This window comes from Macaca mulatta, chromosome 3, assembly GCF_049350105.2.
Source record: "Macaca mulatta isolate MMU2019108-1 chromosome 3, T2T-MMU8v2.0, whole genome shotgun sequence".
NCBI lineage: Eukaryota > Metazoa > Chordata > Mammalia > Primates > Cercopithecidae > Macaca > Macaca mulatta.
The window spans coordinates 21,380,307-21,397,205 of record NC_133408.1 but is presented as its reverse complement, the minus strand read 5'-3'; the positions used below and the strand labels follow the sequence as shown (position 1 = coordinate 21,397,205).

The 16,899-nt window shown below is 39.6% G+C and overlaps 1 protein-coding gene across 12 annotated transcripts in view; it reads right to left on the bottom strand.

Annotated features, from left to right (window-relative positions):
• Nucleotides 1-16,899, bottom strand: part of APP (amyloid beta precursor protein) — a 286,555-nt gene that overhangs the window by 215,713 nt on the left and 53,943 nt on the right. For all 12 annotated transcript variants that reach the window (XM_015133068.3, XM_015133069.3, XM_015133070.3 and 9 more), the window contains exon 2: nucleotides 9,497-9,664. In XM_015133068.3, the coding sequence (XP_014988554.1) occupies nucleotides 9,497-9,664 (168 nt within the window). The remainder of the gene's footprint in view (nucleotides 1-9,496; nucleotides 9,665-16,899) is intronic.

Genomic DNA, 16,899 nt, shown 5'->3' with positions numbered 1-16,899 from the left:
ATCATAAAGTGAGGATATGGTTTAAGACTGAGGACACAGTCTGAAAACTGAACAGGCAGCCTTCCTGGACAGCTCAGGTGACAAAGACCAATGATGCCCTTAATACGGCACCTCTGGGTATCATGAATGAGGGGATGGACAGGATGATTTCCCACAATGCTTTTCACACTATTATTTTGTAATCTGAATTCCTTCTCTCCCCAATCTAACCTACTCTTGGAAACTAGCTAATTTTTCTAAAAGTGTCTTGACCAGAAAGCATTCATGCTAAATATCTGCCAATGCTTCTACTTATCTCCAGAATAAGACCCTCTAATTTGCAACCTCATTCTCCCTTTCCAATTTTCTAAATTGTCTTCACAATTTAATTGTATTAATAGATTCATAAGGTCCTTATGGGCCAAGAATGGTATCCCGACACTCAACAACACCTGACACAAAAACCGAACCGTGCCCAATAAATATAGACTAAATTTGCCTGTATTAAAGTTAGGAAGAAATAGATTCTTGGGATGTAGAATTGAAGTATACTTCTTTTATTCTTCTCAAATCCCAAAGCCTTTGGTTTAAATAAAACTATGTTTTTTAAAAACTTCATTTCATCCCAAGGAAACAGGACAATAAAATCTAACAATTTTAATTTTTAGCCCCTGGTTTTAGAATATGTTTCAAGGGGAATATTATTTTTGTTTTGTTCTATTTATAAATTCCTCAGGCCAAAATTATGGTACTATAAGAGTTTATTAAAGCAAGTGGCCACTTTATGCTGTTAAATGATGAATAACTGCCAGGCACAGTGGTTCGCACCTGTAATTGCAGCACTTTGGGAGGCCAAGGCAGGTGGATCACTTGAGGTCAGGAGTTCGAGACCAGCGTGGCCAACATGGTGAAATCCCATCTCTAGTAAAAATACAAAAATTAGCTGAGAATGGTGGTGGGCGCCTATAATCTCAGCTACTTGGGAGGCTGAGGCACGAGAATCGCTTGAGCCCAGGAGACAAATATTGCAGTGAGCCAAGATTGTGCCACTGCACTTCAGCCTGGTTGATGGAGTGGGACTCTGTCTTAAAAAAAAAAAAAAAAGATAAATAATTGACGTAGTCGTATTTGAGTTGTTTCCATAATGCTACAAGAGACACTTTTTGCTTCTAGTATAGAACAGAGGAAAAGCACTGTTTTCTATCAAAGAATGCCAAAAGAAAATAACTCGACACTCTGCCGTGGTCATCTATGATTCACACAAACTACCCTAAACACTAAATAAAAAGAACAATATAAGGATCCTGCATGCTTAATTGCTTAATGTGTTCAGAAGCATACTTTGTAATATTACAACCAAATATTTTAAGTCATACTATGGATTTATGACTTTACTATTGAGTTATCATGGCCTTTGCATTTGAAGTGGATAAAAATAAACTGAAGGCAAATCTGGACTATGGGCCAACATTCCGCTAACTCTGGCCTAAACATGTCTTTAGAATTCTGACGACGGAAGGCTGGGCGCAGTGGCTCATGCCTGTAATCCCAGCACTTTGGGAGGCCAAGGCAGGTAAATCACTAGAGTTCAAGACCAGCCTAGCCAACATGGTAAAACCCCATCTCTACCAAAATACAAAAATTAGCCACATGTGGTGGTGTGCACCTGTAATCCCAGTTACTCAGGAGGCTGAGGCATGAGAATCACTTGAACCCAGGAGGCAGAGGTTGGAGTGGGCTGAGATCATGCCACTGCACTCCAGCCTGGGCAACGGAGTGAGATTCTGTCAAAAAAAAAAAGAAAAAGAAAAAAAAAGAATTCTATCAATGGAAAGAAATGGTCTCTGCAAAAGGAAAGTACAGGCTCCATTTTATGGGAGGCTCTCTCAGCATAAGCTGGATACAGAACTCCTACCCATACCGTTCCAATTTCTGTGCCAGAAACCGACCATGCACAAGCATTTACCTAATGATGACTTAGCGTGCTGTAGGTCAGAGCTAAGTGTTGGAAAAAATCCATTGTAAGGCATGATCCCTAGAAATGTTAATTCTCACAACACTTTGGGTCTGTAGGGCTTTTGCCTACAGAAGCCACAGTAGGTCTCGGTCTTAGCTCAAAATGCTGCCTTACTGTGAATGGCTTAAAACAACAACAATGTCTTTTGTCACAGCTCTGGAAGCTGGAAGTCCAAAACCAAGGTGCCAGCATGACCAGGTTCTGGTGAGGCCGCTCTTCCTTCCTTGCAGATAGCCACCTCCTCGCTGTGTCCTCGTGTGACTTCTTCTTTGTTTGAGCAGGGAGAAAAAGGCAAGCTCTTTGGTATCTTTTCTTATAAGGGCAATAGTTCCATCACCAGGGCACATACGACCTCATCTAACAATTATCACCTCCCAAAGGTATCATCTCCAAATACCATCATGCCTGGGGTTAGGGTTTCAATATCCAAATTTTGGGGGAACACATTCATCCCATAACATACTTGAAAAAAAAGGGGGGGAAAATCTCAAATGGTGCTAACACAAAATATTTTTTAAAAGCATTGAAAGGCAGGTATTTGAATGATGACTAGGCAGAGGCAAAACTATTATGATTGGGAAAGAGGAAAGAATACACTAGCACAAAGAATTTGGAAGACTTGGGATTAAACAAAGACTCAATTTAAACCATAAGATCCAAGTTATCTTCTCAATCAAACTTTACAAGGGTTTATAACCAAGAGCAAAGATAAAAGACTGTGTTTTTACTTTTTCTCTTGAATCTTGCTCTTGACCAAAAACTGGATCAAATAAATCAAGGGCAAAAAAACTCACTATGAATAACAACAAAACAACCCAGTAACACAAAATACAAATTCAGAAAAGCATGAGATTATGAAAGGAGCACAGTAGATAATTCACAGTCGAAGAATGTATTTATCATCATGTTAAGCTAAGCACCAACATGTATAATGCAAAGCAATCCTTTGGAAAAGCTAATTAAACAAGTGAGTTAAACTGGTGAGCAGACAGTCAAAATGACGTGACAGTGATGAGTTCTGTTGGTTTTGTTCTATCCTAGGACCAGACTGCTAACAGCCACCTCAGACTTAGCCAGCTAGCTATCTCTAAAATATTTTGGTCACGAGAGACACAAAGTGAGAAGAGAAAGTAAAAAATTCATCCACCACTACTGGGAGAAAAATAAATTGTTAAACGAGTAGCTCTGTTAATGAACTAATGGTTTCCACGCATTTTTTTCAAAAAAAAAAAAAAAAAAAAAAAGGAAGAATTTTCCCAATGACAGATATCAGAATACCGTGAATTTTCATGGTGCTGAATCAAACACCCGTCAATCAGGAATTCTATACCTAACGCAGCAATTTTCAATAATAAGAAAACATTGTTCAACAATAAGAATGATTAAGATGAAACTCATCCAACAAAAGGGAATCAAAATATTAATAAAATACAGGGTTTGAGATGATCTGATGAAAAGACTAGCTGTAAACAGTGAGTCCAGTTACAGACAGACCCTACGAATGAGAATTATGGCAACAGAGGAGATGGTAAGATTATAACTTTGAAAATATAAAAATAATACAACTTATAAAACCCGTGAGAAAGAAACATGGTAACATTGTGAGAGTATTCTTTTCCTTGTCATTCCTAGCAATGAATCCATCAATACTGTTTAAAAAATAAAAACATGAAGTTAAAAAAAGAAAGGCAAAATGAACACTCTCCAACACACACACGAAAATCCAAGCCTACAAATGAGAACTATTCATTATTTCTAATTATAAAAGAAAAACACCAGAATAGCTACAATGTGGAAAGTGGCAGGAAGATCGTGAAATATCTATAAAGAATGTTCTAGAAAATTCAAGATGCACAATTTGACAGAAAATGTCAACACTGTCTGAAACTTCTGAGTGAACTTCTCTCCCTGACGCCTGCTCAATACTCCCCAAAAAGCCACTTAAAATCCTAATGCATGATGCACTCTCTCACCTCGTCCTGTCCAGCCTACAAGCCTTTTCTAATCCATACCCACTGTGTTGCAGCACTGGGGTCATTCTTCTATTTTGCCCATGCCGTTCTTCATCACTCTTCTGGTAACAGCTCCTCTCCCCACATCACATGGCCACATGTACAAGGCCAAGATGGGCAAGTCCTGATACTGAGTCCCTGAAGATATGGTGGCGGCTCCAAGGGCGGATGTGTAACTCAAAGCAGTGCCAACCAGAAGCACTCCCTGATAATGCGCATGGGCAGAACAAAGTTGGGATGCCAAACTGGGACTAACACTACCAGAGGTAGTGGCTACCAACGTCCCTGGTCTCCTGGAGGACGCCCATCTTAGCAGAAGAAAAGTAGCAAACGCACAGCAGGAAGGTAAGCAGAAACAAAAGAGACCCTAATGGGGAAATACTGACTCTCGGTTCCAGCACCTGCGGATCTCATTTCTGTGTGCATTTTTAAGAAATTGTGTAAGCATCCCCTGCACTACGATCCTTCCCATCAATGGGAGAAAATATTCTCCATATATAAAACACAAATTGTTTAGGGGGTTGTTATCAACTAGCAAAAGAAACTGCCTAATTAACCCACCCTTACTATCTCCCCAGTCTTTCTCAGAAAAGGAGATGTTCCCTCCCCCTTCCAAGACCCAGCCAATCACATAACCACCACTGGATCTCCCTTCTCCCTAGTTCTTACAGAACTGAGTACTACGGTTATAGCTTACTGTGACCTTGTACTCCTGGGCCCAAGTGACCCTCTCACTCAAAGTGCTGGGACTACAGGTTTGAGCCACGGAGCTGGGCCAAAACCTAGTTCTTAGAGATACCTGCGGCTAGTGCTTAGGATGGATATCAGTCCTTCCCACAGTTTAGTTTAAGCTTCCTTTGGCCCAAATTCCTTCCATTTAAAAAGCAAAATCACAAAGTCTTTCCTTTTGTCTTGAATGACCTCAAGCTTTTTGCCTCTAGGTCTTTCCTCCAGGAGTCCACAGCTGACTTCACCACTGACTCACGTTGTTTTTCCTACAAGGGACTGTAATTTAACTTCTCCCCATGCTATTCCACAGGGTCAACAATGACCTTTTATTTGCCAGATCCTAACAATGTTTTGTCACACACACACACACAAATGCCCAAAAACAAGATATGAGCAAAAGAGATTCCTGAATATCCTAGCAATGAAATGCAGGTGTTGTCTTTCAGACCCTGAGGGTGGTGGGGAAAGGATTATCTGATTCTACAGCAGGTTCCTCCGGTTGACTTGCTACTAAAGAAGCTATTTTACAACTTACACCCATAAAACTCTTACACCCTTATCATTTACATCCTTACAAGCTATTTTGCACCCTTACAGCTTTGTAAAGATGCATACTGCAGACCCTCATAGCAATGCAAGTGTTCCTGTACCATGCAAATAATTTGATGATATTCTAGATAATTCCAGATGATTCCTGTTCATAGCCATGCAAATCAAGTATGCTGGGGAAGGAATTTTAAATCTCTCCAAGTCAAAATGAACATCTTACAATTCATCTCATTAATGAATTGAATAAAATATTTGACATGTGTTCAAGTCTGCATGACAGACATGATTTTACCTTGTCAAAAACTACACTTCAACTGCTTTCTGTTTGCATCATGCTTGCACTCTTACCTTTCCCCTCATTTAGAAATTTATATAGCTTGACTTCCAGCATGTTACACCTCCTACTTCCTACCCTATCTCTCTGGTCACTGCTCATCTCCATCATGGGGAATCATGGGGAATCGTCTCTCTTTGTTTGCCTTCAATGTTGCAATTCCCCAAGGTGCTTTCCTTGGGTTCTTGTCCACAGGTGTCACTGAGTGGGTAAAATGAGTGCAAGTCTAGGCTGGGTGCAGTGGCTCACTCTGGGAGGCCGAGGAGGGTGAATCACAAGGTCAGGAGTTCGAGACCAGCCTGGCCAACATGGCAAAACCCTGTCTCTACTAAAAATAAAAAAAATCCCAGGCGTGGTGGCGGGTGCCTATAATCCCAGCTGCTTGGGAGGCTAAGGCAGGAGAATTGTTTGAACCCAGGAGTTTGAGGTTGCAGTGAACTGAGATTGTGCCACTGCACTCCAGCCTGGGCAACAAGAGCAAGACTCCATCTCAAAAATAAAATAAAATAAGTAAATAAATAAATAAAGTCTAGTGACTTCCAGTTGCTACAAAATAAAGCCCAAATCCATTAAAATGGCTCACAAAATATGATGTTTTGGACCTTTCTTACTTATGGTGCCTAATGTTGAAGAATCTGGCTGGTGTATATCATCTGACAAGACTTCCGTGGGTGGGTGGTAGGCAGAGGATAGATAATACCAGAATTGCAAGAGGAAGGCGACAGCGAAGGGCTAATTCTCTCCACTCATGGTGGCCACCAACCATCTGGTAAAGTCCAGAACTGGAAAGAACCACTCTGTGCTTAACCTTGTGATGCAGTTTGCCTCTGTGTCCCTACCCACATCTCATGTCGAATTGTAATTCCCAGTGTTGGAGGTGGGGTCTGGTAGGAAGGGACTGGATCATGGGGCTGGTTTTAATGGTTAAGCACCATCCCTCAAGTGCTGTCCCGTGACAGTGTTCTCATGAGATCTGGGTGTTTGAAAGTGTGTAGCACCTCTCCCTTCACACTCTTTCTCTTTCTTGCTCCAGCCATGTGAACATGTGTCTGCTTCCCCTTCACCGCCTGCCATGATTGTAAGTTTCCTGAGGCCTCCCCAGCCATGCTTCCCGTACAGCCTTCAGAACTGTGAACCAATTAAACCTCTTTTATTTAGAAATTACTCAGTCTCAGGTAATTTATTATACCAATGTGAGAGCAGACTAATATACCCTGGGATAAATAACAGGCTAAGACAGAAAGTAAAGCTACCCAGCCATTAGTAGGATCTCTAAGTGAAATGGGAAAAGAGGGGTGTTCCTGGGGTCAAGAAGAATAATTTTTGTATGGCCACCATACAAATGTGAAAACATCTGGTTATTCATACGTGAAACTAAGGGAGGAAAAACTTACATGCAAACTATGACACATGTATCAAAATAGTCGATTCACCAGAAAAGGACAATCTGGTCAATGTCATAAACTAAATTTTAATTCTAGCCTTTAAAAAAAGTTTATTTAACACTCAGAATACACAATCTGTACGCATATATCCAAAAAAATAAAATGGTATCAAAAACATATAAGTACGCACAGAGTTCCGATTTATAACATTTATAACTTATCTACATAATTGTACTACAAGATCTCTTCAGCAGAATGCGAATATTATTTCTAAAATTGATACTTTATAAAGTCATACCCAGGCAAAAGTTGATTTATTATCAATCCATACTTAGTAAATCAGCACAGAGAATGTTCTTGTAAAAATAAATATCATGGGCCATACGCAGTAGTTCATGCCTGTAATCCCAGCACTTTGGGAGGCCAAGGTGGGTGGATCACAATGTCGGTAGTTCAAGACCAGCCTGGCCAATATGGTGAAACCCTGTCTCTATTAAAAACACAAAAAATTTAGCTGGGTGTGTTGGCTGGTGCCTACAGTCCTAGCTACTCAGGAGGCTGAGGCAGGAGAATCACTTATACCCGGGAGATGGAGGGTGCAATGAGCTGAGATTGCACCACTGCACTCCAGCCTGGGCGACAGAGCAAGACGTCATCTCAAAAAAAAAAAAAAATCAAACAAAAAAAACCAACATATAATGAACTTAAGCATTAGTGATTTCCACTATTCATCATTTCACATCATGGTTCATACTCCTTTCAAGATAAAAATTACTTAATATGTAATATATTGTGATAATGCAGATGATTTTTGCTTCTCAAAACACCAATTAGTAATTTTTGTCCTTTCTTAAACAGAATGCTACCAAAACAAATTAAACCTTTTAATAATAATTTTAGTATTTATAATTTAAAATAAAAGGATCTCAATAGAATAGTAATATTAAACAACAAACATTCATTATCCAAGTAGGCTAAAGAAAAATTTCTAGTACAAAAAGGATTACAACAAAATAAAATGTTGCCAGGCTATCTGCTATTTATAATGAGTGTCAAGAATTTTGCTTTGCCAACAAGCATAAGACTAATTACTTCCAATGTTCTTAAGATGCAGACACATGTCCTAGAAGAGATAACTATCTAAGAAGTGTCAGATGAAATGCCTGGAACTCCAGCTATTTTAAATTGAATAAGAAAGGAGCACCCCGTACAGTAACAGCAAAAGGACTACAAAGAATTAAACAAAAATGAAGATCTCCACGAAATGAGGAGGCATGATTTCCTGGATATAAAGTTAAGTTTAAAAAAAAAAAAGCAAAGTGCAGAACAGTGCATTTTATATTTTTTTTTTGCACAAGAAGGAAAAACATGTATTTTCTTTTGCCAAAAAAGAAATATAAATCAGGAACAATGAAAATGTTTATCGATAGAGAATGAGTAAAAAGTGAGCTTTCCGAGTATATTTTATAGAACTAACATGATAGTCAAAAAGTAAAATTAGTAAGGGAGGAAAAAACTAAAACAGAATACAAACAGATATAAATGAACTAAAATATATATCAAGCTGGTAACAGAAAAAAATTGATTCTAACACTTTTAACCAAAAGACCTTGACTGTAGAGCCGTGGTAAGATATATACTAAAGATGAAAGGCGTGCGGAGGGCTGAGCATGGTGGCTCATGTCTGTTATCTGAGCACTTTGGGATGTCCAGCCAGAGGATGGCTTGAGCCCAGGAGTTTCACAGCCTGGCCAACACAAGGAGACCACATCTCTACTAAAAATTAAACAAATCGGTTGGGCGTGGTAGCTCATGCCTGTAATCCCAGCACTTTGGGAAGCTGAGGCGAGCGGATCATGAGGTCAGCAGATCGAGACCATCCTGGCTAACACGGTGAAACCCCGTCTCTATTAAAAGTACAAAAAAATTAGCCGGGCGTGGTGGCGGGTGCCTGTAGTCCCAGCTACTCAGGAGACTGAGGCAGGAGAATGGCGGGAACCCGGGAGGCAGAGCTTGCAGTGAGCCGAGACTGCACCACTGCACTCCAGCCTGGGCAACAGAGTGAGACTGCGTCTCAAAAACCAAAAATTTAAAAAATCAGTCAGGCCTGGTGGCATATGCCTATAGTCCAGCTACTCGGAGGCTGAGGTGGGAGGACTGCTTGAGCCCAGGAGGTCAAGCAAGGCTGCCGTGAGCCATAACATGCCGCTGCACTCCAACCCAGGCGACAGAGTGAGGGAAAAAAAAAGTGCTCAGACATCTTAAACTTTACTGCTTAGTGATGGTCATAATATGACATCATAATTTTAAAAACATTTATATGTATATCATAGGGTAATGCAAATAAATATATTAATGGTATGGCAAATCATTAGGAACCAAGATTTTTACTGTAGGGTTAAAATACTGATGCAAAACATAAGAAGTTAAATTTTCTGAAAACAAGTGCACGTGATCCAACGTGAACTGCTAGCCACCAGACAGGACTTACTTCTTGGCAATACTGCAGGATGCCTTCCTTGGTATCAATGCAGGTTTTGGTCCCTGATGGATCTGAATCCCACTTCCCATTCTGGACATTCATGTGCATGTTCAGTCTGCCACAGAACATGGCGATCTGGGGTTCAGCCAGCAGGCCAGCATTGCCATCAGTAGGTACCTGAAAGAAGAAGCTTCAGTTAGTGATAGAATCCATAGCTCCAAGGCAGAGGCTGGGGGGAAGAACAGGGATCAAAAAGAGCTCTATTCTTGCTCATTCTTAATTAGGAATCAGTCCGGTCTTCAACCCTGCTTTAGATTAAGTGTTATGTACGCTACAGACATTTCTAGCCGCCTATAAGATAGTGCTTTCTTTTACACTGAAACAGAGAAGGAAATTACCAATACCGAAAGGAATTTACTCATGAAAAATTTAAACATTTTCCCATGTGAGATTTTGTGGTACCTGCTGAAACGTTCTGACAACAAAATAACATGTTTTTCTATAATAAATATAATCACTGTGGAGGCTACCACATTCTCATAATAAACTCCACTGACTCACACAGAGCACAATGCCTGCCAGGCCCTGCCTGATGACCAAGCCTGAAAGTAATACTGTGTGCCACCTCTCAGCACTGACAGCAAGCATGGCATTGGTAGTTAACAAGTGACTGCATTATGATTTTGAACGGAAAAATTCACTGTAGAAATCACCATCCACAAAAATAACTGAGTATGTTGGTGATTCTACCTGATTTTCCCCAGAATATTCTCTGGTTATCACTCTCTCAGCTCTTAAAAAGTCTGTTATGGGTGTCTCCTCTCCCAACCATCTGCAAGGAGCCAACATTTTCTCATTCAGAGCTCTGCATAGTGCCTGCTGGGTAGTAAGTAAGCCGTCCTAGCTATTACCATTGCAGGCAACAGACCACTTCACAAACTCATGAAAAAGGGTGCCTTCTGCATTTTCAAACCCTTCTGTGTACAGGCATTACCTTTACAAAAATATTTTTAAAAGAAAAAATGGAAGTCCTGAAATATCTGTATTATGTCACTTAATAGGTTCTGGTATCTCAAAAAGAAAAAAAAATTCAGCAAGAAATGAAAAATATATCCACAGGAGTAAAGGTGTTACTTAAACCAATTAGAAGGCATATTAATCATGATCGGCCCTCCTCTGTTAAATGGGGAAATAAGAGACATCATGCCAAGAAGAATTAACCTCCAGCAGAAGCCATTCGTTCACACACTCAAGAACTGGGTGATTCCATGATAACTTGTATCATTCCTAAAATCGGTCCACAGGAGGAAAAACACCAACTAAAATTGCACTGAGAAATTTCTGGCTAAAGACGTGAAATAGTTTCCAAACATTTCTTCCCACATAAATGTAAAATAGGATACATCTGGCCATTTTAGTCATTTGTACACATATTTCATCAAAACCCAACAGAGGACTTAGGTCCTCACAACAAAAAAAACAAAACAGGTCTTAGACTGGACCAAGTCATGAGTGCAAAAGCTGCTGGCAAAATCTCTAGAACCATGTTTTCAAGTAACTTTTCCAATATTTAACGAAATTCTGCCTTGACATTGCCAGATGGTTAAGTAAAAGCAGCCGATGCCAAAATATCCAGATCAATTGCAGAAATAGCTAGGACCCCTCAACTCCTCCATCTGAGCCCCTTGCCACTTCCTGTGACTTCCACGAAACTGGGGGTCTCATTCCCTGACAGATGCAGAGCAGCAAGCTAGGTAGAATGCTTTATAAATTTAAATTTCACAGCTTTCCTGGGGGATTAAGAGGAATTCATTGTCTTGATCTTAGAAATCAAAATGCAAATGTTGCCAATCTTACTGAAATAAGTACAGATAATAACACTGCAAAAACGTTAAAGAAAGTCAAATAATAATCAGGTACCTGTGGAAAAGGCCCTATATTAGATGCCATGGAGGGCCCTGATCTTAAGGAACATACAATTCACTAATGGAATCGCCATTGTTCCTACAGTACTTTATTCTGTTCACCTTCCGAATTCATTCCTGTCCCCAGGATTTCCAGTCTTTGCAGCATGTTCGTAACTGTACAGAGACATTAATGAGCCTTTACCATAGCTGGTAAATATTCTGTTGAATCAATCTCCTCCTCTCTGCCTCAAACTCTCTCTGTACTTTTGTTTATCCACAATCTGTTCATTACAATGTCTAAGGAAAGCGTTCTACCTTCTTGTCAATACAAATGCCCTTCATTCCATTTCCTTCCCACAGGGAGCATTTAATTGACAATTTCTCTCCCCAGGGTAGCCAGCCTCCAAGAAGGCCCCCAGTAGTCCCAGCCTGCTGCTATTCAGGGACCTTGGGCAATCCCACAATGTATCAGGGTCTGTCTGTGCAACAAATGGAGTACGGCAGAAATGATGACGGTGTAACTTCCGAACATGTACATATTAGACTTAAAGATGCTGCAACTCTTAAAAACAAACCCTTTGCTACCAGAAAGGTCATGAAGGGCATGATGATGTGTAACATCCAAAACAAGGTCATGAAAGGCATCACAATTCTTCACTGCTCTCTGGAATCACTCACTGTGAGGGAGGTCAGCTGCCATGTTCTGAGACATCTGGTGCTAAAACCAGGAAAGTTTTTGGCAAAATACAATGTGTCACCCTACCTGACAAACCAAGTAAATGCTTCTTCATTTTTGTTTTCCTCTTTTGATTTAACTTCCTTTGGTTTCTTCTATTCTTCCTTTTGTCATCCTCCCTGCTTCTTCACTTTACAGATATTTTAATGTCATCTGTTGGCATATGTGTGTATGCTATCAAAAAGTGGTAATTTTTTAAACATTTTTTTCAAATAAATTGATTATGACCCTATAATTGCCTCACGTTCTCATCACTTTTTAATGCCATCTGTTGGCATATGTGTGTATGCTGACTACCAAAAAGTGGTAATTTTTAAAACTTTTTTTCAAATAACTTGATTATTTGTCTCATGTTGTCTTCATTTTAATGTTTAATATTTAATAATGAGAGTTTAGACTAGAAAATATATGCTTCAGTTCCTTTCAGGTTTTCCACCAAATGAGATTTAATATTAACTTTAAAAATAAATGTTTGGAGAATCGTGATGATTAACATGCTCTATTTTCTTCGAGTGGAGATCGTTTAATAATTTAAACTGTGAATCCTCAATAATTAGGGTAAGCTGTTGAATTAGAAATTGTAAAATTGGTTGTACGTATAGATCTTTTTACATTTGACATTACAAGAGCCCTTCACAAATAAATATCAACTCACAAAAGCCACGTTTCTCAAGCAAAATTTTTCCCCGAACCAACACCAGGTGTGTATATGGAAATCAGAGCAATTAGCTTGGAGATACAAATTGAACCAGACGCCTTCCTATTCTTACTGAAGCCCATCTGCAAACAATTCCATGCTTTCACTATATATTCCTGTCCCCTTTAATTAAAACAAGACAAACGACCCACGGCATCCTCACCTGCATCAAGTAACCCATTTATGAAACAAAGCCTGGTTGCTAAGCGCAGCCACTCCCTGGCATTCAGCCAGAAGGAAATATGGCCACATTAATCCATTGCCATCCAAGGGTTAATTCCCTTTTCCTGAATGAAGCCTCAAAGAAATGACTTAATAAATCATACACAGGGTCCTATTCAGAATCTGTTAATAAGGACACTCTTAAAATTGAAATCTTTGAGATATTTGCTGCCAGTAAAAAAGTACCGTCTTACAAAGTCATCCTAAAGATAATTATTCCTAATGTTTTTAAACATTTTTCTTTTCTAAAAGAAAAGAAATATAAATACCTTAGTAGATGGGAACTATAACCACTTAACTGCTACATTTTAGTTCTATTTATGTCTTAACACTATTCTAAGGTGAGTTAAGGTTACTTTGCAAAAATCTAAGACAACATTTAAAAGATGAGAACTGTGATACAACTGGCCATTCGTGGTCTATGCATTTCTCATTCGTGGTCTATGCATTTCTAAGACTGAACATGAAGGTAATTCTTGTAAACCGAATGACTTTCCATTGACATCATAAAACTGGAGATGCTTTCCCATGGGAAAACAGTGTTCCTGACAATGAACAAAATAACCAGCTGAAAACAATGAAGCACTGACAAATTGCCTCAAAAGCAAGAGGCTGTTTACCGAGTGCTCTGAACTACAGAGACGTACATATCAAACTTAAAAATGCTGCAACTCTTAAAAACAGAAAATAAATACTTTTGTTACCGGAAAAAAAAAATATTTTTGAGCCACAATACAAAGTATACTGAAGTGAAATGGACTTTCCGAAGGAATTTTTAGAAACGGTTTTAAAAGAGCCTTAAGGGGATAACATAAACAAATATAAACATATATACCTAATCTGGACCAGTCTGCAGAGGTGAACCTGGAAACCCTATGCCTACAGTTGCTGCAATTTTCAATTAAATGCAAAGCCACCTTCTTGAACAAGTTCTCTTGTTGTCCTTTCAAACAGGGTGTTCCCTTTCTTCAAAAAGTTTCTCTCTGTTATCATCTAGGAGATCAAAATTCCTTATGAGCAGGCTTGGCAGCATTCCTCCCCAACAGGGTCCCATCTAGGAGGGAAGAGTGAACAAGGAGCTCTCTGTTTTGCTAGCCGAAAAGTCCTGCTTGGCAAGGAGAGGGCACAGATCCATAGCTTAGTTGCATCCGTGGATTTATGTAATTTTAAGGTTTCTGGCTAATGAAAGCCATCTGTTTTCTGCATTTGAACTAACTGCTCTCACTAGTCTAAACAGCTGGCCTCATATAATGAAGTATGTGGTACTTTTTAATCAGTTCGAACTTCTTAGAGTCAGATTCTTGCATAATCTCATTTTTTTTTTTTTTTTGTATACACTGTCTCACTCCATCACCCAGGCTGGAGTGTAGTGGCGTGATCTCGGCTCAAATGCAACCTCTCCACCTCCTGGGTTCAAGCTATTCTCCTGCCGCAGCCTCCTGAGTAGCTGGGATTACAGGCCTGTGCTACCACGCCCAGATAATTTTTGAATTTTTAGTAGAGACGGGGTTTCACCATGTTGGCCAGGCTGGTCTCGAACTCTTGGCCTCCCAAAATGTTGGGATTATAGGCATGAGCCACTGTGCCCAGCTTTGCAGTGATACTATTTCTACCACATCCATGGTTTCCTGACATAAATACTGGATTCCCTTAACCTGGGCATAATTCAACTATACCCCACAAGAGTGCTTTACATTTTCCTGTTAAAACATTTAAATTCTCCATTGTCAAATGTAAAGAACTGTTTTCTAGAATCATAATCTAGAAAATCTGAGTGAACCCCTTTCAAGGGAATAATTCATCTGTAGGGTTTTCTTTTAAATGCCAAAGAAAAGTATTTCCAGTGGAAGCGGAACATCTGTAATCGCTCATTTCATCACTAACTGAGAACTGAAATTAAAATCAGAATCACATAAGTGGACCCTAAGAGGGAGGAAAAGGCGCCGGGTAAGGATGTGTCCAAGGCCATGGGGTTACAGAGATAGAGAAGGGAATTCAACTTATTCCGTCAAGGTTCTGTTAATGTGACCGGGCTGTCTCTCAAATTAAAATGGAAAATTGCAATTTTCCAAGGCTGTGCCCCTGTGTGTGTGTGTGTGTGTGTGTGTGTGTGTGTGTGTGTGTGCATGTATCTGTGGTGGGCAAAAATAGAGAAGCTAGTAAAAAAGAAAAATAAAATGTGATGACTGAAACTGCACATGGTTTCTATTTACCCTTGTGGAGAGCTGCCACATCTATTCACAGCCACTATTTGCTGCACAATTATTTCAGAGCTTGAGTTTCAGCCTAAAAATGATTTGCCGTAAAAGTGAATGGGAGAAAAACAATTCCTTTCAGCGGAGTAATCTGCATGTTTCACTCCTGGAAACTTGAAATTCTTTTTGGGTCACTGTTGATCTGGTTTCTAATTACAAGCTATCCTCCTTTGATGTTTTTCATGGTCTCTGTTGATATTAGGTTGGTGCAAAAATCGCAATTACTTTTGCACCAACCTAATACCAAGCTTTTTTTCTACTCAAAGGATAGATGTTCTCAAGTTGACCGAAAACTCCTACCCACTCATAACAAGGCCAGTAAATCATGCTTGCTGCTGGTGCCCAGTAGGAAATCAAGAGGTGCCTCAATAGGAGCCTTTGTTATTCACCACTTGTGAAATTAATAACCAACATCTGAAGCATGCATTTGGCGGTATCCAGAAAGAGTGGCATCTACGGCTAGGACTGATGTAAATGGATATAAAACTGGAATTACAAAAAATAGAGCCTTACACATGGCAACCAAACTCTTAGCCTCAAAAACAGTTTACAATCTAGTCAATGTCCATTTAGTCCTAAAAGGTGAATGTTTTCTTTTAACTTCATATATATACATACACACAGACATATGAAACCATACACACACTATACCATGTATACTTGTGTCTAATGTTGTACTCTTGCATTGGTAAGACTAATTCTTCCCAAGGTCACCTTGATGTAAAAACAGTTCATCTCTTTCATTCTGTCTTTAAGGTTTTTCTGTGTGTCTTTTGTTTTGTTTTGTTTTCTGAGACAGTTTCGCTCAGTTGCCCAGGCTGGAGTGTAGTGGGGTGATCTCGGCTCACTGCAACCTCTGCCTCCCAGGTTCAAGTGATTCTTGTGCCTTAGCCTCTTGCGTAGCTGGGACTACAGGCATGCGCCACTATGCCCAGCTAATTTTTGTATTTTTTAGAAGAGATGGGTTTTTGCCATGGTGCCACTCCTGACCTCAAGTGATCTGCCCGCCTCGGCCTCCCAAAGTGCTGGGATTATAGGCATGAGTCACAAAGCCTGGCTTGTCTTTAAAGTTTTACTGACATGTCTCACACAGTCACCACAGGGAAATAAATAAATATATATATATATAAACAAACAGTATTTGAGATCTTTATCCTATTATGACTCTCTCAATATTGCCATATCTCATCAGCCTTGACCTTGTGAACATGGAGACAGAAAGAGGGTTATTAACAGGCAAAAATCCAACGTCTACTAAGGCCTTTACTCATTATCTCATTTGACTCAGAAAAACCAAGATAAGTCACTTCCACATCTAGTCAGATAATCAGAAGGGCTCAAAACCCGTCTAGAGTCTGATCAAGAGCGTCATTCCAAAGCACATGTTTGCTTTTTGCCATAACAAGCCAGCTGGCATTCCTGGTACTAGATCTCAAGCTTTTTTATTTTTCAATCTTGAATATTATTTTCAAGTAATTTTTCCCCCATGGCAGTGCTATTTTGCATGTCTTTGTTACTGGCTTTTAAAAAAAATACTTTTAGAGCAAGTAAAATGGGAAGCAAACCCACTGCTTAAATGTCTAATTTGCATTTCT